The sequence below is a fragment of the Leucopleurus acutus genome, assembly GCF_964270905.1.
Source record: "Leucopleurus acutus genome assembly, chromosome: 19".
NCBI classification, from domain to species: Eukaryota; Metazoa; Chordata; class Mammalia; order Artiodactyla; family Delphinidae; genus Leucopleurus; species Leucopleurus acutus.
Genome location: NC_139161.1, coordinates 14,157,145 through 14,178,009, shown reverse-complemented (window position 1 = coordinate 14,178,009; position 20,865 = coordinate 14,157,145). Strand labels below are relative to the sequence as shown.

Genomic DNA, 20,865 nt, shown 5'->3' with positions numbered 1-20,865 from the left:
GTGACAAACGCTCTAGGACACTGCATACCAGGAGCACTGGGGGCCCTGCCAGCTCATCCTCCTTCACAGTGGGAGCTGGGGGCGTTGGGAGGAAATGGAGGGGAGGGAATGGAGGGGAGGGACTGCGCGGCCAAGCCTGGGGCCCTGGACACCCTTGGGAACTCCACCGCCCCCAGGCACATAAAGGGTGGCGGGTAGACCTCTGGTCACCTTGGGGACGCTCTGACACCCTCTGGACCCAAGGAGCTGCACTCAACTCCCTTTCACCTCATAACTCTGTGTATCAGCCAGGGCAGCAGGATGGTTTCACTTCTTGGTTGAGTTGCCAGATTTGCAGCTGGCCCAGCAGTATCCCCCACTGCCCTCCTGGCTCCGCCCGGCCAGGGGGATGGGGTTTGCAGCTCACTGAGCGTGCCCCTCCTCCCGCTGCTCCGAGGCAGCAGCTGCCTGCTAACGACTAAACCAGGCCAGCAGGCTGTTTGTCTCTGCTGCCAGGGATGTTTCCGGATGGGCTTTGTTTTGGCTTCTGTTTTTCTCTGTTAACAGAGAAAGAGATGGCTTCAACGTCATGGGGTTTTCCCAGCAATTAGTCTCAGAGCAAACATGCAGCAGACCAGGATTTAACGAGTTCCTTCCCACCCCTCCTCCACCTCCAAGTGACCACTTGGTCAGCTGCCAGCCACGGTTAGAGCTGGACATGGTCCCCACTCCTTCCTCCATCCCATCTGTAGAGGAGGGAGGCCTTGAGGACAGGGAACTGGGTTGGCCAAGACCAGGTCAAGTGGACTCACCACTGGCCTTGAACCCACAAAGTCTGGCCCTCACCTAGTAACGCCCCACTCCCCACCCATGAGAAAACAGGGGGATGGCATCCTGGGCCAGGCCGCTCTCCCCCACTGTCCCTCAGCTGCCAAGGAGGCTGGGTCCAGAAAACAACCTGAATCCCCTAGAAACTCTCCATTTCCATCCGGGTGACTTTCAGTCCAGCCCTGCCGAGGCCCCTGCGGCCCACTCAGCACCTTTGTGCAGACTGGGGAAAGGTGACCCGGCTGGTTACAACCCTGCAGGTACAGAGCTTGGCAAAGGGAAGCACCCCTGCTTCGCCCGGTCCCAGGGGTTCTCTTTTCCCTTCAACCGCTCCTCACCTTCAAGCAAGAAAAAGAAAACCAGACGCTGCTAACGTGGAAACATCCCCAAAGGAATGGAAAACGGATGCTTTTCCAAGGACAAAACATTGCTTCCTTCTTCCTGCTTCAGTTTCCTCCAATCCAAAGCCTTCCAGGCCTCACATACAGCCCTCATAACTCCACCTTGCCCGGGCCCAGCTGGCAGCAGGGTAAGGGTGGGGCCTGGCCCTCTGGGACAGGTATCAGAACTGAGAGGCCAGAACCCAGGGCAATCGCTCTCTGCTTGAGCACAGTGGGGCATGGAGGGCAGTGGGGTTTCCCACACACATTCAGCCCTGCCCTCTTGCTGTGGTTCCCCTTTCCTTCCAAGTCTGAAACCCCCTTAGGAGGAAGTAAGCTGTTACCTGTGGGATGGCACCCACGATGCATGGTGATGGAGGGGCTCAGGCTGGACCAGGGAAGGCCGGCGAGGAGCGCCCTAAAGTCCCATCGGCCAGAGCCCACCCACACTTGGCTCTGAGCACCAAGACCCCTGCGCTGTCTCCTCCTGGGCTCTCAAATTTAACCCAACCGAACCAGGCTACCCATGAGCCTGTGCCTCCCAATCGCAGGCATCACGACCATCCATGCGGTTGTTGGGTCAAGAAACATGTAGTCATTCTGTCTCTCCCATCCTGGCCACGAATTTTTCATCCAGTACTGCAGTCTGTCTGTAACATCTATCCAGAATCTATCCACTGCCAGCACTTTGGCTCCATCCTCATCCCCTCTTGCCCGGTTTCCACTTTTGTTCCCTTTAATCCGTCCTCCACACCAGCCACAAGGATCGTTTTTAAAAGAAGGAAGTTGGAACTTGTCACTTCGCTGCTTAAAGGCTTCCAAAGGCCCCCAGTCCACCGAGACTAGAACAAAAAGAGAACCCCAGCGGCCCTGCAGTCCCTGGGCCCCGCCTGGTCCTCCCAGCTTCATCTGCCTCCACTCCCTCTCGCCCTCTCTGCAGACATTTAAGGACCAGAAAGAGTCATTTAAGGATCCTTTAAGGTCTCCTTTCAGGTCTTTAAATGAGCCAAGCTCTAGGCCACCACCCACTGTCCTGCCACCCCTCACACAGGCCTTCTGGGACCACCCAGCCGAAAAGGCATCACCTTTCAGGCCTTCCACCACACCCCACTCTTCCTGCAAACTCTGACTCTAACCTGATACTATCTGCTCATCGGTTCCTTGTTTTCCTGACTCCCTCAGGGGCTACACCTCCATGAGAAGGGGACCACATATGTACCTTTGCTGCTTGCACTGGGGCTGGTCCATCATGGGCCCATAATTTGCTAACCCAACAAGCAAATCACTTTACCATGAAGTAAAGAGAAAGAGAACTTCAGGCCGGCCGTGGCCCCCACCCCTGCCCCGTCCAGTCTAGACTTGGAACTGGGACGCCCTGTGTAGTGGTGCAGATCAGGCAGTACCAACTGCAGGGGCCATGCTGACTGCAGACTATGGGCATGGTGGCCCTGTTGTGCAGCACCCAGCCCCAGGGGCTACAGGGGACGGCCCTGCCTGGAAGGTTCCATGGACACATCTGCAGACATGGTACCTAGAACCGTGCTAAGCAAGGGAAGAAGGAAGGAACCCCAAACTCCTTCCAGATCATGGAGCAAGAGGTGACAAGAGAACGCCATCACCACGTGGCTCTGGCTGAGGCTACACAGCCATGGTCTGCAAAGCAGCCCCGGGCCTGCAAGGCTGAGTGGACGCAGCTTGGCCTCAGCCTCAGCAGGAAGGGGGATGCACAGCAACAGCCCTAACGAGCTTCCCAGCAGGGCAGGAAGGCTCGGGTGGCTGCTTCCTTTGTGTGGCAGCCTCTGCGGGAACTAAGGAGGTTTAGGAGGATGTGCCTGTTTTTTTTCGTGGTGCCCGAAGCAGCTGAGATTGACGTTCTAGTGCTTGCTGTGGACTGACCCACCCTGAGTCAGTCTCCCCAGTGCAGGACCAGAGCTAGGGGCCTTCTCCAGGGCAGTGTGCCCAAGAGAACCACACAATAGAAACAAAGCCTGAAGCATAATGATGGTGCCACTGTTTACATGCAGAGGGAGTCTGTGCTTTCAAAAGCCTTTACCCAATTGTCCCTTTAAATAGCCAAGCCCCTTCATCCCCTTGCACATTTCATTTATACAAGCTCAGTCGGCAAGCAACTTTTTAAGGAAGGTGCTAGATTGGGGCAAGGGGGCTACCTCTGGAAGGATGCCCAAACACCCAGGAGTGAGGCTGCCTGCTAAAAGTCTCTCAACAGACCCATTTCTTAACACTTAGTAACTGCTCAATAAAACGCAGCCATCATTACTAGTATGATAAATAATAATTAATGAAATTTTACACCTCCAAACCTGGGTGGGTGTCACTGCTCCTGCTTTGGGTATGTCCAGCCCGTCTGTCTGCAGACCATCTCCCTTCTGAGTGATGAGGGTGACTAGATTCTTGTCCGGGGGCCACAGCACAGCCCACCCTGGCATCTACACCCAAGCAGACAGTAAAACATGGGGAATCCCTTGAGTGATGGCGTTACCTCTGTGAGGCTCAGGGGCGGTCACTTCCACTTCAGTGTACTCCACGTCCAAGGTCAGAGGCTCTGCTCGAAAGAACCACAGCAGCCTGCGGTTAGACAGAGTCTCCTTGGGGGGTCCCAGACCACAGTAGAGATTTCTATTCAAGTGATCGAAGAAGTCTGTATTTTAACAGGGAAGCTGGATGCAGGCTTAACTCCATTCTAAGTGGGCGAGAAAACTCAGGCTGGGAGAGGTAATGAGGAGGCCTGCACTCCCGGGATGTGGAAGGACCCTCCGGCTCAGGTCCCGTTGTTACCACAGTGTGAGGACTTGTAAAGCTCATTAGATACAGAAAACAGCCGGCATCGGCCACAGCAGTTAACTATAGAAGACTTCTCCAAGGCCACAGGCACAGAACGCTTTCTCCAAGATGGAAAGGATCTCAGGAAATGGGGAACGGGGTCCCCAGCCCCAAACTGCTTTGAGAGTATGAGGCATACACATAGGAAATCAAGTTACACCCAGAATGGAACTTCCTGATTCAGAATGGGCTACGAAATAAGTCAGGAGGATCTCCCTTCTCTTGGATAGTAGAGGCACAGGTGTTTTTTAATATAGCATTACTGCAAATCATCATGTTGTACACTTTAAACTTACACAATGTTATGTGTCAAGTATATCTCAATAAAGCTGGCAAAGAAAGTGTTAAGAAGCTGGGGTGGGAAGAAGTACTCAGGGTACTTTAAAGGTAGTGGAAATGTTCTTTTTTTTAAAAGGATGATGGGTATGGAGTTATTTATTGAATTGCTATTGTTTATGTTTTATACATAACTTATAAATATTACTTTGTATCTACATGTTTAATAAAAATGAAAAATACATGAGAAAAAACAAAAAAATGAAAAATACACTATAAAAAATAAAATAAAATAGCACTGCTGCTTATCTTTAAGACAAGTAACAAGAGACACGACAGCATCTTTGGAGAAAGCAATAGGCATCTCCATTTAAGAGACATGAGGAAATACCCACAGGCCTTAGCAGCTTTTGTCCTTTTCCTAGGGGTCTTTTATACAAAAGCAAAGGTTTCTAATTTTTAAAAAGTTAGATAGATAATTACCTTTATTTTCATTTAATGGCTTCACTGCATGGTTTCCAACATCTTCATTGTAACCTAGTTGAAAAATAACAGGATGAGTGACAGTGGAATTCCTAGTTTTCTATATAAATTTTAGAAAACTCAGTGCCACTAGCAAAAGGAGTCAAGCCCAAATTCTTCAGTGTAGTTGGCAACCAGCAGTGTAGCTGGGGTCCGAATACCCTCCTGGTGGCCCTGGGCCCCATCCAACCCACTGCCTGGTCTCTTTCTAAAACCGGTATGATGCCCACCATCGCATGGGAGGGACATGGCTATTTATGAGTTGTTCAAAATTCAGAATTGTTCACTAGAAGCAAGCTCAGAAGAAATTAAGCTTAATTCTAGAAGGGGTGAGCCAGTGACCACAAACATGAAGGATACTAGTGGACCAGTATCATTCAGCTGGAGAAATGGATCCATGAGAACATGGTTTAAAGATGTTGCAATATCTCCAGGCTGCCACCTGGGCAGGAGCAAAATTTTTTTGATCTTTTTTATCAAGTTGTTCTTTATTAAAAAGAACTCTTTCAAGTGTTACAAATATAACTCCTGAAGAACACATGGTTTTCCATTCCATTCCATTACGTATTTACAAATTACTATTGTGATTACTAACATACATTTATAAACTGAAATAATCCATGCAGAGAAAATATAATAAGAATTGGAGTATTTCCTGCACTTTGGAAATTTGGGAGGAAATTCTATTTTAATATAAGTCTTTATCAGCATTTAATTTAGAATATCATATTTTTGTTCTTATGTATAAATACAAATTACCAACAGAACCCACTTTATACCACAAAGAGGTATTTCCTCTATAGCACTGGATTACTTTTTGCTAAATATTCACCAAACTTTTCCAAATGTAGTTTCTTCAATGACATATTTGCTCTTTTCTCTTTATTGGCACATTACACTTATTACGACATATTTTTTTTTTTTTTATAAATTTTATTTATTTATTTATTTGGCTGCGTTGGGTCTTCGTTTCTGTGCGAGGGCTTTCTCTAGTTGCGGCGAGCGGGAGCCACTCTTCATCGCGGTGCACGGGCCTCTCACTGTCGCAGCCTCTCCTGCTGCGGAGCACAGGCTCCAGATGCGCAGGCTCAGTAGTTGTGGCTCACGGGCCCAGTTGCTCCGCGGCATGTGGGATCTTCCCAGATCAGGGCTCGAACCCGTGTCCCCTGCATTGGCAGGCAGATTCTCAACCATTGCGCCACCAGGGAAGCCCACGACATATGTTTTATTTTACTTTTTAAAAAGTTTATGATTCAGTACTACAGGAATTGCTCATTTCTCAAAAGATTTCTCAGGAATGCCCTGTAAAAGGTGTATTCTAAAAAGTTGTTATTTTGTGCGACGATGTTACAGAATTGGAAAAGAACATCAGGGGTCTTCCCTGGTGGTGCAGTGGTTAAGAATCCGCCTGCCAATGCAGAGGACACAGGTTCGAGCCCTGGTCCAGGAAGATCCCACATGTTGTGGAGTAACTAAGCCTGTGCGCCGCAACTACTGAGACTGTGTTCAAGAGGCTGCAAGTCACAACTACTGAGCCTGCATGCCACAACTACTGAAGCCCGCGTGCCTAGAGCCCATGCTCTGCAACAAGAGAAGCCACCGCAGTGAGAAGCCCGTGCACCGCAACGTAGAGTAGCCCCCACTCGCCACAACTAGAGAAAGCCCGTGCACAGTAACAAAGACCCAATGCAGACAAAAATAAATAATAAATAAATAAATTTAAAAAAAAAAGAAAAGAACATCAGTGTTTAATTCCCAAAACTGTCTGGGACAGAACTTTTTGTGTGATTTAATCATGGCCCCCTCTGGGAAACAGATAACACCCCTGCTAAAAGGTGTGAACAATTTTCTCACAGACCTAATGGGATTAAGAACACCTGGGATTGGCTCCCCACCCTATTCATCTGACTCTCAAGCTGTGATAAACCTCACAACCAAGTATTCCATTATTGTACCACTCTTTTTTTTTTTTTTAAATGCCTCTATCAACAGTGAGATCTTTAAATTGGTTTCCCACTGGGGCAAGTTTGAAATGAGACTGCCTTGTGTTTCCAATAAATAATTCCACCTGAGAAGATGTTTTACCAATGCCTTCATTTTTTTTTTTTTTTTTTGCGGTACGCTGGCCTCTCACTGTTGTGGCCTCTCCTGTTGCGGAGCACAGGCTCCGGACGCGCAGGCTCAGCGGCATGGCTCACGGGCCTCGCTGCTCCGCGGCATGTGGGATCTTCCCGGACCGGGGCACGAACCTGTGTCCCCTGCATCGGCAGGCGGACTCTCAACCACTGCGCCACCAGGGAAGCCCCCAATGCCTTCATCTGATAGCTGGTCTCTCTCTTACAAATGAAGAATGATTTCACTTGCACAGCGTCCAGTGTGTGAAGAGAACCCACGCGGGTGTCCACAGCATTATAATTATTCTCCACTTTTCATTCCTTGGGATATTTAGAAGGTGGTGAAATTAGAGCACAATGTTCTGCCTTTCTTCTTACACTTTTGTTTTGCTTGTTAGCTCACCACCCAATGACTGATTAGATTAAGTGTCCCAGCTTGAAGCCAGAGTTTCCCTTCCAACCTCACCCCACCGCCCATAGATTCTGCTTCTCAGAGGGACAGGAGAGTGTAGAGCAAGTTGGGAAAAACTCTTAACAACTGCACAAAACCATGACGGTACCATAATGTCTGTTGGCTTCAGTGTTGGGATCTGACAACGTCTTCTCATTGCTGGAGTTCAGAAGTGGTGCTGCTGGCCTTAAATTGAAATTTAAAAAGGAAAAAGAAATAACATTTTTTTGGCTCTAACTCCAAACCAACAAAATAATCAAGGAAAGAGCATGAGAAAATCAGGAAGAGTTTTCTGAAGTGAGGAAAGTTTTACTCTCTCTTTGGAACTAATGCTTTCTTCAGCTCTATGATTATTTGACAAAAACCTTTTTGCTGTTGAAATAAGTGTCCGGGCCAAAGGGCGCACAAACATGAGGAGTCCTTTATGAGGTGAATCCCATGTCAAGAGGGGATTCCTCATCCTGTGCTATTGTTTCTTTCAGGAACAGAACGATAGTTTCCATGCTTTGGGATTTTAGATCTCAAGAACAGTAAAAATAGTACAACCATTTTTAAGGCAACTCTATTTTGCCAAGTAAGTAAAAACATTTTAAATTCCACCTACCATTATAATTTCATAAGGAAAAGTGTAGACAGGACATGACCTCAGAATAAAGCCATTCCTTCCCATGAAGGACAGTTGGCAATCTTCCACTGAGACACAGACACACACGCATACACACACACACACACACCCCTACACCGCTCACACCCAAGGTCCTAATTTTTCTGAGTTTGCCAAGAACCACTGAAAACTTCCTAATGACAGGAATCCCTCCAGACAAGTCTATCCACATCCATAGGACAGCCACCCCTCTTCCAAGCACACTGACCTGGACATCTCCACCGGCATCTGCTTGGCTTTGAAAGACAAAGAAAAGAACCAAAGTCAGTATAAAGAACCCACAACCATATCAGACAGGAACACTCATTTCAACCATATTTGACTTGTTTGAAGATTGAATACCCATAAAAAGAGAGAACAGAAAGCCAAATATATTCGCACTTTTTTAAAAAGGAAAATAAACGAAGCAGGTCTTCTCTTGGTCTTATACCAAGAGATTTCACATCATGTTCCCTGAAATTTGACATTTCGACTGTTTTAGCCAGAAGCAACTTCCTGTCATGGAATGTGACGGAGAGCAAGACAACAGCACAGGAACCAGATGAGCCAGATAAACGGGCAACTATCTCTTTGCTTCAAGACCATCTCCAAAAGTAAAGGCCTAATCAATCCCCGAGCTTTTAATTCCAAACTGGCCTGAGGCCAAGGCCAGACTCAGCCTTAGGACTGTTTTCCCAGGGGGGCTGCCCCTTTCCTGCTTTAGGAAAAAACCCTCCTCATCCCATCTGTCTCATCCCATCCCAGGCAGCAGCACCAACAGGGATAAGCAACCCGTCTTATCCCCCCAAAATTTTTGCAGACTTTACCGGTGCTGTGCCCTTTTGCTTGCATCTTGCTTAATTGACTCTGATTCCTGAGTGTCCATGAGTAATCCTGGCTTCCCTCCACACATGGCTAACCCCAAGCACAGGGTAGAAATCGTGGCACAACCAGAAGATTAACTGGGAGGCATTCAGCGTGTGTGGGTGTCTCCACTCATGCCCAACTCTACCAACTGTAGGACTAGATGTTGCCAAATCCACACGAAGGGCTGCTTCTGACCACATGTAGATGCAACTTCCCCCCAAATTCATCTTTTCTGGGGAGCCCAACTAAGAAGGCAATTGCTTTCACTTCTGCCTAGCTAAATCCAGGGGTAGTAAAATCTCCACACCCACCAAAGCCAAAATCTTTGGTTATCAAGGTGACACCCCAGGAGGAAAACGGCTGTCATCAGGCACATGTCCTCGACCCTCACTGGAGCAGAGCACTAGCCTCCCGTGAGGCTGAAACCCCTCACATCCGTGACAGGTTCCCTGGCAGGGCAGCCTGTCAGAATGGAATGAAAGGACTGTGCTCACCCTTGGCTTTCTTCAGAAAATAGCATCTGGCCCCAAGTATCAAGGTGGCAATGATCACTCCGATGACAACCACTGCGATAAGTCCTTTCTTCCAGGGGGCGAGATAGACTGGAAGTGCAAAAAAATTTTAAATCGATCAGTTTTTCCTCTGCCAGCAAGAAATAATATCAGCTCTAAGCAGCAAATAAGACTGATTTGTATATCCTTGTAACTGATGTCTTTCACTGAGCATCTACCTCTGAGGGACTCTGTGTTCATAGGAGGGGCAGAAATAGTTGTTTCTGCTATAAAACGAGTCAGTGATGGTCTGAAAGGACCATAGGACTGAAGGAGACTCTTCATAGGGTGTCTGTTCACCCTTCCTCGTTCTCCATAAATCACCCTCTGCCCACATAGGTGGGCTTCTCTAAAACCATGTCTGTTCTGCATGACCCACTCCTCTTGACCACAGGTGGTCCATGGGTGCACATTTGACCCAAGCTGGTGTCTCTCCACCGAGAATTTGTAATTAGGACTGTGTGAAATACTTCTAATTCCTTATAATAATCAATTCCTCTTTTATACTTAATTTGAGTGGATTTTTATTACCTGAAACCAAAGAGCCTGGCAAATGTGCTGGTCCCTTAACCCTCAGTAAAATGCACCAAACTCCCACCCACTTCCTCTGACAAGTGCTTTTCTAGCCTTGCCCTTGAAGCTCACACGACATTTTGCCATTGAGACCTCAACTCACCTCTGACTGTCAGGGTGTTGCTTTGGAGGACATTTTTGGAGAGACTGGCTCTGTTGGAGGCCGTGCAGTAATACTGTCCCTCCTGCTCCTTGCTAGCCTTTGGCTTGTGCCAAATGGCATGGGTGTCATTCAAGGTGACTTGGTAGAAGGGTTTGCCCTCCTTTTCTTTGTAAAACTTGTATGTGATGGGACTAGATCCTTCATTCACAGAGCATCGAAGCACAATGGGCTTCCCAGACTCCACCTCCTCATTCAACAGGATAGAGAGCTTGACTTCATCCACCGGGGCTGGAAAGCAGGAAAGGGATTAGCACTGAGAAGAGAAGTGGGGAAGAGGAAGAACCTGACACGGCCACTGGTCAAGACCGGCTATCTGTGACTGTGACTCAGACTTGGACTTTGCCTTTTATTCAAGTCACTTGTGTTATCCCACGTTCTTCACAGTTCCTCCCCCGATTAGCCCAGAAGGGCAGCAATGGACACCTCCTGCCCTCACATATTGATTAGACACAGGATGCTAGGGACACCTCCCTTCACTTACCACCTCAAGTATTACTGACCACTTAGCTCAACTATACGATTAACTTATGTGTTCTACTAGGGTCTGTTCTGGGTGAGTCTGTGTGTGAGACTGTGTGTAAGTGAGAGTACGTGTGTGTGTCTGTGTCTGTACGTGATTTCTCTCCCTCTGCTTACAAAGATGCATGGCACCTCCAGATCTTACGAGCAAATAACCTTGACGCACTGCCTTCTCGAGCTCTTGTCCTGTTTCTCTCCTCCTTTGAACAATCTAAACCAATTGTCTGCATGTCCTCATTTCCCACTTTCTTGTTAGCCTGGAAACCTGACTTCTATCCCTCTGCTTCTGAAACTGCTCTGTATCTCTGGTTTTGAAGAAACTCAAAGATGACCTGACCCCTGACTAACTCATCCCTGAGTTCCCTGCAGGTCCAATCCATGGTAGATGTTCTTTCCGTCTTCCCATCCTTGGCCTCCCTACAGCTCTTGCCTGTCACCCTGCCCTTCCTTTGGAACTCAGCTTTCCCTGGGCTTCTGTGAAGCCTCACACTCTGATTCTCTTACCTCCTCACCTGCCACTCCCTCTTTATTTACCATTTTTTCTTCCGTTTGCCCCTTAAATGTGGACTTTCTGCAAAATTCAGTCCTCAGTTTGCCATCTCCATTCTCGTCTTTGGTGATTTCATCTACATTATAGCTTCTATTTGCGAATTCAACACATAAACTTATGGCATTTAATGCCTAGATATATAGCTCTAGTCCAGGTTACTTCCCTGAATTCCAAGTCTTGACTTTTACCTGCACTGAGGTAAATTTATTTCCACTGAGAAGCCCTGCCAGCCTCTCATTCCCAGCAGATCCAAGAAGAACTCATCTTGCTCCTATAGACAGACCCTTTCACTCCATGTTCAACCATTAAAATTCTGATCCTAAACTGTCTTCCCAAGTATGTTCCTGCTAGTGTCAGAATGAACCGATCAGCAGACCGGTATCTGATTTATGAATCACCCTCTTGTGAGTGCAGGGCGTGGCCAAGACCATGGAGCTGCCGATCCAACGAAAGGGGGCGCCAGGCCTGGGATGGGATGGTGGGGGTCAAGCACAAGGACAGACTCCTGGAGGGTGCAGCCTGACCTGACAGCCTGTCTTCTTGTGAAGCACAAGCGGGTGGTGGCAGGCCAGGCTCAGGAGCCAGACTGCCTGGCCTCAGTTCCCGACCCTACTGCCCACCAGCTGTTTATCTTAATTCCTGGTTGCCTCATCGTAAAGTAAGGATGATATTAACATGGAGCTTACATGGCTATTGTAAGTATGAATGGGAATAATTTACTAACAAACTTCACACGGGGTTGGACATGTGGTCAGAGCTCAGTAAATATTAGCCACTAATACTGACTCACTTCAAACCAAGAGTTTCACATGGGCTTCTACGTTAGCTTCTTAAGGTACTGTAAGGTCTGAAGTCTCCGCTCCTTCTGACTGATAGGACCAGCAGGTTAATCTTCCCAAGACCCCATTCTCAGCATGCCCTCCTTCTCTCTTCTGGCCCTTCTCTGCACACAGGACAAAGCCCCAACTCCTAAGGCTGGCAGCTGATGCTCTGTACAGTTGGGCTCAGTTACTCTACCAGTTTATATCCAATGACTCTCCATTCCCAATCTTTCTTTCCAGGCATCTGACTTACCCACAGCCTTTAGAGCTGCTCCCTGGAGCCTTTTGATCACCTATTTGACTAGGCTGGGGACCATCTCTAGCCCTCTCTGCCCACCCACTGTTGAACCCTGGCTCCTGACCCAGCTCTTCCCACTCAAGCTAGATGATATCTTTCATGCCTTAAATTCCTATCACCATCATTGTAAGGAGAGTTCGTGTGACCATTAAACATGTGTTGCCTGGTAACATTTTTTTCTATATTTGTTTGCACTGTTATTCAAATGTATTAAATTGTTTCTTCACTATTTAATCAGGAGATCCTGTGTTTATATCATTGTTTATATCCTGTCATTATATCATTGAAAACAAAGAATATGTCTTCTTTTTCTGTATGCCCTACGTCATGAGAGACTTAATATATATTGATGTTAATTTGAAAAGTATTGTTTCTCTTAGGCTATACATTAATAGTAGGAGGAATCAGGGAGTTCCCTGGTGGCCTAGTGGTTAGGGTTCCGGGCTTTCACTGCAGAGGGCATGGGTTCAATCCCTGGTCGGGGAACTGAGATCCCACAAGCTGCACGGCATGCCCCACTCCCACCCCCCCAAAAAATAGTAGGAGAAACTACTGTCCAACTCAAGATGTCCACATGGCACGTGTAGACAAGCAGTTATTAAACAAAAAGGAGGAGGATGAAGAGGAAGCCTTCTTAAGCTTTTTACAGCAAGATGCAGAACGTCTCAGAGATGCAAGTAGTGGGCACTCCTAAGGCCTCCGGAAGGGTACAAGACAGAGGCTTGAGGAAAACGATCCATCTCAGGACAATGGTATGTTTCTCTTGAGTGTGAGAGTCCTAGTGACTGTCAGCCTGAAGCTCTGACTGCTGTGGGTTCCACACACAACAGAATTTGCCCCGCCGAGGGTCCACGGTAGAGAAGAGCTCTGGTCTACAATTCTCAGAGAAGACTGTCCGTTCATCTAAACATGAGCAAATGCTAAGGGAGCCCCAAAGCACAACTTCTGTGCTTCCTCAACTTGGGACACTTTACGCTTATGATTTCAGCAGTTCACTTGAAAGGTTCTGAAAAAGGATGACACTGGCCACACTGATAACCCCCAGGTATTTTCCGGCTCCATTTACTTGGGCCTTGGTCTGCTTTGCCACACGTCACGTTCATGGACTTTGCACAAGTACCACCCACTTCTCTCGTCCACCCCAAACCTTTGAAAATGTGAACTAAAGCCCCAGTCCCACATGGATTCTTCTTCCCACATGACTTACCTATCACCTTGACCTGCAGAAGTTCGCTGACCAGTTTGGTATGGGAATGGCAATTATCCGCGATGCAATGGTATTCTACATCTTTCGTTGGGTTATCTTTGAATATTGCGGGCTCATTGGAGCCCATGCTCTGACTCGCCAAAGTCTTACTTGCTTTTGAAAGCTGATAAAAAATGGGTGAGGTTCCGTTTATGGATTGACAGCTGACTTCTATGGTCTGTCCTTTTATCACCTCAGACCTGGAGTCATGAAAAATACTGGGCTTGGAAAGCATTTCTAGAACGACAGAGAGAGAGAAACAATCTGAAGCAAAACATCCAGCCTAAGGGTTCCGTCTCCAAACTCTGGGCTGGGCTTTCTCTGTCACTACTCGAATTTAAAATGCCTGCCTGCCTTACCTACCTTTGCAGGACTGCTTTAAGATTCTGGAGGAGGGAGAGGGAAAGAGAGTAATATAAACAAAAAAGGACGGCACAAATTCAGGAAGAACATTACATCCCCCTAAATATATGCTTATATTTTCACGTATCTTATGTGCACAGACACACACATTCATTCCTTTTTTTTGTATTGAGAAAAGACACAAGAAAAATATTAAAAAGTACAAGTACCCAAACAGAATATATTTTAAAACAAATTCTCATTGCCTCAGCCTCTCCTGATAGTAAATTTCATGCCTCAGAAACAAGAATTATACTAGGTTATTATTTAGAACTTAGCTTATTTATAAAACTAATAAAATGAAATGACCTCCTCCCAAGAGCTACAACAACAAAAAGAATTACAGTGGAACGACCCACATTCGTCTCTTACGTTATTTCCTTGTGAGGTAGATGACTGCTAAAACCCTGCTTCGGTTGAGACTGAAATCTTGGCTGGATTTAAACTGAAGGCTAAACTGAAGGATCATGATGAGTAAGAACAGTGACGGTGACAGCTTGCCTGGTGTTCCACATCCATTTAGAACCCCGCTACTCAAAGTGTGGTCCAGGGCCCAGCAGCACGAGCATCCCCAGGGCACTGGTGAGAGATGCAAAACCTGGCCCCATCCTGACCTGCGCTGTGCCCGGTTTTGCATGCACATTCAAGTCTAAGAAGCCCGGCTCTGGGTGGTCTGAGTACCTACGTCTGCCCACTGGGAGTCCTAGCCCTTCGGGTGAGCCAGGATAGGGATCAAAAGCTGGAACTTAGATCTTAAAGTTTAGTGTCGGCTAAGCAGTGTTTCCTCCCTGACCCTTTGGGTGGCTGCTTGTTCAAGCAGCAGAATCTTGCCGATTCAGAGGCCACACCATCAGCATAAAGCCACAAAAGCCATGAACGTGACTTTTGCCAACGACACTTTCCTTGATGCCTCTCTCCTGTACTCTGAGCAGAAATACCCACTTGCTGCTGTTTGGTCTCTCCTTTCCACTCCTCTCTCTTTCCCCCCGAGTTCTTACCCCGCCTCAGTCTGAACCGCCTTCAGAACACAGAGGGTGGCGCCTGGCAAAAAATTCCCTTTCTCCCATTCAGTCCCAAGACCCTCAGAGCCAGCGAGGACGTACTCACCACACACAGCTATCTGGACCGCGTTGCTACTCTTGACCACCTTGCCAATGCCCGCGACGCAGGTGTATGTCCCACTGTCCCACTCTGAGGCTATCTTAGTGAAATTTTGAGCCTGCGACACAACCACGCCTCCCTTCTGGATGGTGAAGTTGGCTGGAGGTGCCCCTGGGATGGAGCACCACAGGTTCAGGCCTTCCCCCTGATCCAGACGTGTGGCGGAAGATTCCAGCTTTGGCTTGGAAAACAGCTCTGAAAAAAAAACAGTGAGTGGGAATGGGGTGAGATGCTTCTGGGTACCGGCCCGAAAGCCCATTTATGGAGAGGCCTTCGGCCCAGCTGCTTTTGACAGAACCATTTCCCAACTTCCTGCACAAAGTTTTCCTTTGCTTCTCATGTACCTGACGATCACACAATTGAAGGGCCAGGGTTCATTCTTCACCTGGGATTCCAATGGCAGGTTTGCCTCCCTCATTAATCCAATTTATTTCACAGACATGGATTAGAAAAATTTTGCAACTTGTAATGCAGCAAGTAATGACTCAGACATTCACCCATTTATTCATCCACTCACTCATTTCATTCCCCAAGTGTTTATTTCAGGCCATCTCTGTGCTTGGCATAGGAGAGACAGCAATGAAAAAGAAACAGTCCTTGACTCCAAAGTTCTTAAGTCTAGCGGGTGATTCAGATAGTGTTTGCAGTAGAGCCCACAGAGGGGACACAGAACCTAGGCTTGAAGAATCAGGAAAGAGCTCCTGGAGGAAGTTATCCAGGCAAAGATGGAAAGTATCACAGGCAGAGAGAATAGCATATGGAAGGCCTGGCAGGAGGTTCAAGCACCTCAAAGTTCAGGCAGCCTGGGACATAGTGGGAGTAGAAGAAGAAGGCTTGTAGATCTTCAAGGAACTTGGGAACCACATAAAAAAGCGTGGGTTATGTCCTCAGGGCAGTGGGAACCATGGAGGGTCTGGGTCAGGGGAATGGCATTGGATGTGTGTTGCAGGGAGATCTTTGGGAGGAGAATGGATGGGGTTGGAGGGGCCCAGACTGGAAGCAGGGGGCGATGTAGTCCAAGCTTGAAGCAGGGTCATGGCATGGGGTTGGGGACAAGTGGCAGCTTGGCCACCATCCCTCCAGCACTCCCCATGGAGAAGAATGAAGATGCCACCTGAAGCCTCCCAAGGTCAAACACTTTGTAAACTATAACATGCTACGCTACTGTAAGGAGTTATTAGTACCACAATGTAGGTTGGATGTCAACAGTAGTAAAGACTGAGGCTGTATTTCAAGAAGTCTTGCCATCTCCTAACTTAAGCATCCCCTGAACTATATCAATATTTTATAATTACGGTGAATGTCTTTATTTTCAGCAGCAGGGAAATTACTAATTAACTACTTAACCAATGTGGAGACTTGGATCCTTTGTGTAAGCAAATGTACGGTGACTTCACGGTTATGACCCTTGATGCAGAAAGAAGAAGGAGCCAGTAATGCTTGACACTATCTTCACATTAAGAAAGAGACTGAGACTCAAAGTTTCTCTTAGGAAACCTTCTTAGAGGTTTGAGAATGCAACTAGGAGTCAGGGACCAAATTCTACCTTTGGCTCTAAATTTATCTGCCATAGAGGTTTGGAAGTAAAAACCAACACTGGCATCGTCTTCACTGATATTCCACAGATGGAAATAGAACTCATTTCCATCATAATCAGTCCACAGTGTCTTCCTAGTTTCCTTGACAGGGAATAAAATACAACTGCAAGTAAGGTGATATCCCAATAATTAATTCATTAAGGCATGTTCCATCTCTCTGTCCTTCCATATAATAAACATCGACTTACCTATTTTCAGATCACCATCAAAAGCTCTAGGTTAGGAGTGGGGAAAAGGAACCAAAGAAACTGACCTCCTTAAGTGCCTTACGATCTCATTGGACAAACACCAAAAAATGTGAAAAAAACGACAGGAAGAATCCCACAGCAATGACTGTACATTTAAAAACACGTAAACAGGGACGTCCCTGGTGGTGCAGTGGTTAAGAATCCGCCTGCCAATGCAGGGGACACGGCTTCGAGGCCTAGTCCGGGAAGATCCCACATGCCACGGAGCAACTAAGCCTGTGCACCACAACTACTGAGCCCGTGTGCCACAACTACTGAAGCCCACGCACCTAGAGCCCATGCTCTGCAACAAGAGAAGCCACCACAACGAGAAGCTTGCGCACCGCAATGAAGAGTAGCCCCTGCTCTCCGCAACTAGAGAAAAGCCCGTGCACAGCAATGAAGACCCAATGCAGCCAAAAATAAACAATAAATAAATAAATTTATTAAAAAATAAAAACATGTAAACAAAAATGCAAAAAATATAAAACAGCTTGCTAGGGTGGGTGCACAGCGGTTTAGAATTAGGAATACGATGTTGTCAGGGAATGTCTGTTTGTAAAGGAGGTAACGTAAACAGACCAGCTGGACCATCATGGGGGTTAACAAGGATGGGTCTTTTGTTCACTCACTGAACAAATATTTACTGAGTTCCTACAATGTGCCAGGCTCTGTGCTAAGTATCAATGTTGTCAGATGAATTGAGCCACAGACCTGGTCCTTCAAGAGCTCACCCAGGGCGGTGGAGAAGGATGCTAAATCTTTATAGTGACAGTTGACACGAAGACAGGAGAAGAGTGTGATGGGGACTGAGGTGTGACCATGGGACTCTGCCTGGGGGAGCCTAGAGGGAGATTTGCGGCTTGGTCTTTAAGGACAACAGAGGTTTTCCAGTGGCCAAGGGGAAAGGATGTTCCAGGCAGAGTGGGATGGGATGTTTGGAAGGGGGTGGAGTCAAGGTGAAGGCGGCTAAGCCCCTGAATAATGATGTCGAATAGGTGCTTCTCCTACAGGTTGGCTGAAGGATGAATTGGAGCAGAGATGCTTAGGGAACCCCTGCAACCATCCTGGTGTGAGGGCCAGAGTTAGGGTGTGATTGTAGAGACCAGATGAAAGGGCAGAGTTGAGAGTCCTGGCAGCACTGGTGGCAGATTGGGTCTGAAAAGGTGGACAGTGAGGGGTGAAGGAAACCCACTTTCAATCCAAAGACAAATTACTAATTCAGTGATTTTTATGTTCACAAAATTATTGTGATTCTCCAACATCACTACATAGAGCCACTTACAGTGAGGCTTGATAGCAACAGAGGAGTGGAAAACCAGATGCATAAGTGGGCCTGGAGCCATGTCCAAGGGCTTGCAGCACTTGAACGTGGGGGTGTTGCCTGTCAGCCCTGGCCTGGCTCCGGTAGCTCTACGTGGAACAGGACCACAGAGCACCAGGCTGAGGGGGTGGGAGAGGCAGGCCGAGTCTGACGCTGTGCTTTCTTGGGCCAGGGCGACTCATCTCCTGGTTGACTTGTGTACCCTGCATGACTTGGACTTGTGGATGTGGGGGATCAGCTACAACAATAGTATCTTATGGTCCAAAGATGCTTTACGTTTCCCTCAGGTCGGCTGGCCTGAGGGGTCGGGGTGCTGCTCTAACTGGTGAAACGGCCCATGTGTTTGTCACGTGGTCCCTGCAGCTCCCACAGCAGTACCCGCATCCCTTTAATGTAGCTGTTCATTGCATTGCATTCTCATGATCTATTTATGTCTGTGAATTCTTCGAAGGCAAAGCTTGGCCTTAGGCAGCTCCCTATCCCCCAAAAGTTGCCCAGCATGCAGAAGGTGCTCAGTATATGTTGAACTGAATACTGTTCTCTAATGAGATAATTATATTTTATCAGTGAACAGTATGTGCCACCAAAACACTTGTCATTCTCAATAATAAACTAAATTGTTAGCAGGGCCCCACACAGGCCAATCACCTGGTTGGGTAGTTGGCAGCCCACCTATGATACTGGTGACTGTCACTGTGACTGTCCACTCTATGCTTGACACAGAGGAGGCTTTCAGCAAATGAGTGAACAAATGATGAATGAATGAACACTTTCACTTAGGAACCAAGCAGTGCCGACTCTCTCTGCCTCTGGAACACTGTTATCCAATGCTCATCTGTTCAGTCAACAAATAGATATGAATGCCTAGTATGTGCCAGGCACTGTTCTAGGTGTTAAGGATATAGCACTGGATGAAACAGATAATGTCCCTGCCCTCATCAGCTTACATTCTAGTGCCTGAATACATACAATACACGGGAAGAGGCAGAGTACTTTTTTTTTTTTTTTTTTGGCCGCATGGCTTACGTGATCTTTGCTCCCCAACCAGGGATCAAACCTGGGCCCCAGCAGTGAAAGGGGCCAAGTCCTAACCACTGGACCGTCAGGGAATTCCCAAAGTAGAGTACTTTTTGAAAAGGAAAGCCAGGAAAAGGAGGAAGGAGTCCAACGGAACTTTTAGGTACATGGGTTTGGAACTCTAACAGGCCTGGGGGTGACCCTTGCTCTAATTGTTGGGTGAGTGACCTAACCTCTCAGCTTCAGCTTCCACCTCCATAAAGCCAGGATCATAATTCTTACCTTATACTACAGTTGTGAGCTCGAAATGAAAATGTATGTAAACCAGGCATACAGTATTCAACAAAGAGGAATTGGGACTATTATTTTTGAGTTTAGTCATGCTTTCTCATTCCTGACCCTGTCATAGGACCTGCACATGGATACAGGGATCTAGCATAGTATTTGGCACAGAGGAAAGAAAAACGTGATGTAATAATAGAAACGCCAGCTGACACTTCACTGAGTGCTTACTCTGTATGCGGCCCTTTATGGCAGGGTGATGTCCTTTGGTCCTTGTAAGAGTCCTAGAGGGCTGTCATTATCCCCATCTCAGAGTTGTGGCAAGGAGAAGGTCAATAACGCACCCAAGGTCACAGAGGTACTGAGTGGCCGGGTTGGGATCTGATGCCACAACCTGCACCCTCAACCACCACAGTGAGCGGCTTACTTGCTCTGTACTGACTCTTCCCCACCAGCACCATGGCCCTGCCTGAGCACATGCATTCAGACCAGCAGGAGCAGAAGGGTCAGCTCTCACTGTCCATCCTGGATTTCAGCACAGCAGCTTCCTGAGCCCGCCATATGCCGACACCCTCCAGCAGCAGCCCTACCTGTTATGTTGACCACGATGCTGCTGACCTTGGATATGCGGCTGGCTTCCACTTTGCACGTGTAGTTGCCATTGTGCTCCACCGTGGCCATCACTGAGTACACGGCCTCGTTGCCATGCCTGCTGTGTGCTACAATCGCCTTGTCCTTCTGGATTATGATTTCCGGAAACGACTGGGCCAGGTGCGTCACTTGAATGGTGCACTTGATGTGGAGATCATCCCCTTCTATGATCGTTCCCTTGGGGCTGATGTGGAACTTGGGATTAGAGAAGGATTCTACAAGAAGAGGACAAGCTGGTTGGATTCAGGTTCAAACCTGGGTGAGGGGGAAAGGCACTTCCTCCCCTTTTCTGTTCTTTTTCATACCAACCACAGTTTTTCCTTATTAATTAAAAAAATCCAACCTTTCCTCTCAAAAACCGTAGCCTAGGCTGCTTTGATGCTCCCTCCCTTCTAGCTCATTCTTGCATCTTCAGCCTTCTTCTTAACTTCAGTTCTCTAACTTCCTTGAGCTTCCCAAAGGCCAAACCATCTTCCCTAGATCGCATCTACAGAACTTTCTTCAAATGACCTCAGAAATCATCACAGCAGTGACAAACAGACTCTCCCCCTGCCCACCAAGGATTTCCTAGGTAATTATCG

The 20,865-nt window shown here is 47.5% G+C and overlaps 1 protein-coding gene across 1 annotated transcript in view; it reads right to left on the bottom strand.

Annotated features, from left to right (window-relative positions):
• The window catches only part of PECAM1 (platelet and endothelial cell adhesion molecule 1), a 55,746-nt gene that overhangs the window by 18,459 nt on the left and 16,422 nt on the right, over positions 1-20,865 (bottom strand). The window contains exons 5-13 of the mRNA XM_082860472.1: positions 20,224-20,499; positions 15,132-15,380; positions 13,584-13,859; positions 10,129-10,416; positions 9,396-9,503; positions 8,264-8,291; positions 7,501-7,577; positions 4,788-4,841; positions 3,688-3,750 (exon numbers count right to left, since the gene is read on the bottom strand). Of these exons, the coding sequence (XP_082716598.1) occupies positions 3,688-3,750; positions 4,788-4,841; positions 7,501-7,577; positions 8,264-8,291; positions 9,396-9,503; positions 10,129-10,416; positions 13,584-13,859; positions 15,132-15,380; positions 20,224-20,499 (1,419 nt within the window). The remainder of the gene's footprint in view (positions 1-3,687; positions 3,751-4,787; positions 4,842-7,500; positions 7,578-8,263; positions 8,292-9,395; positions 9,504-10,128; positions 10,417-13,583; positions 13,860-15,131; positions 15,381-20,223; positions 20,500-20,865) is intronic.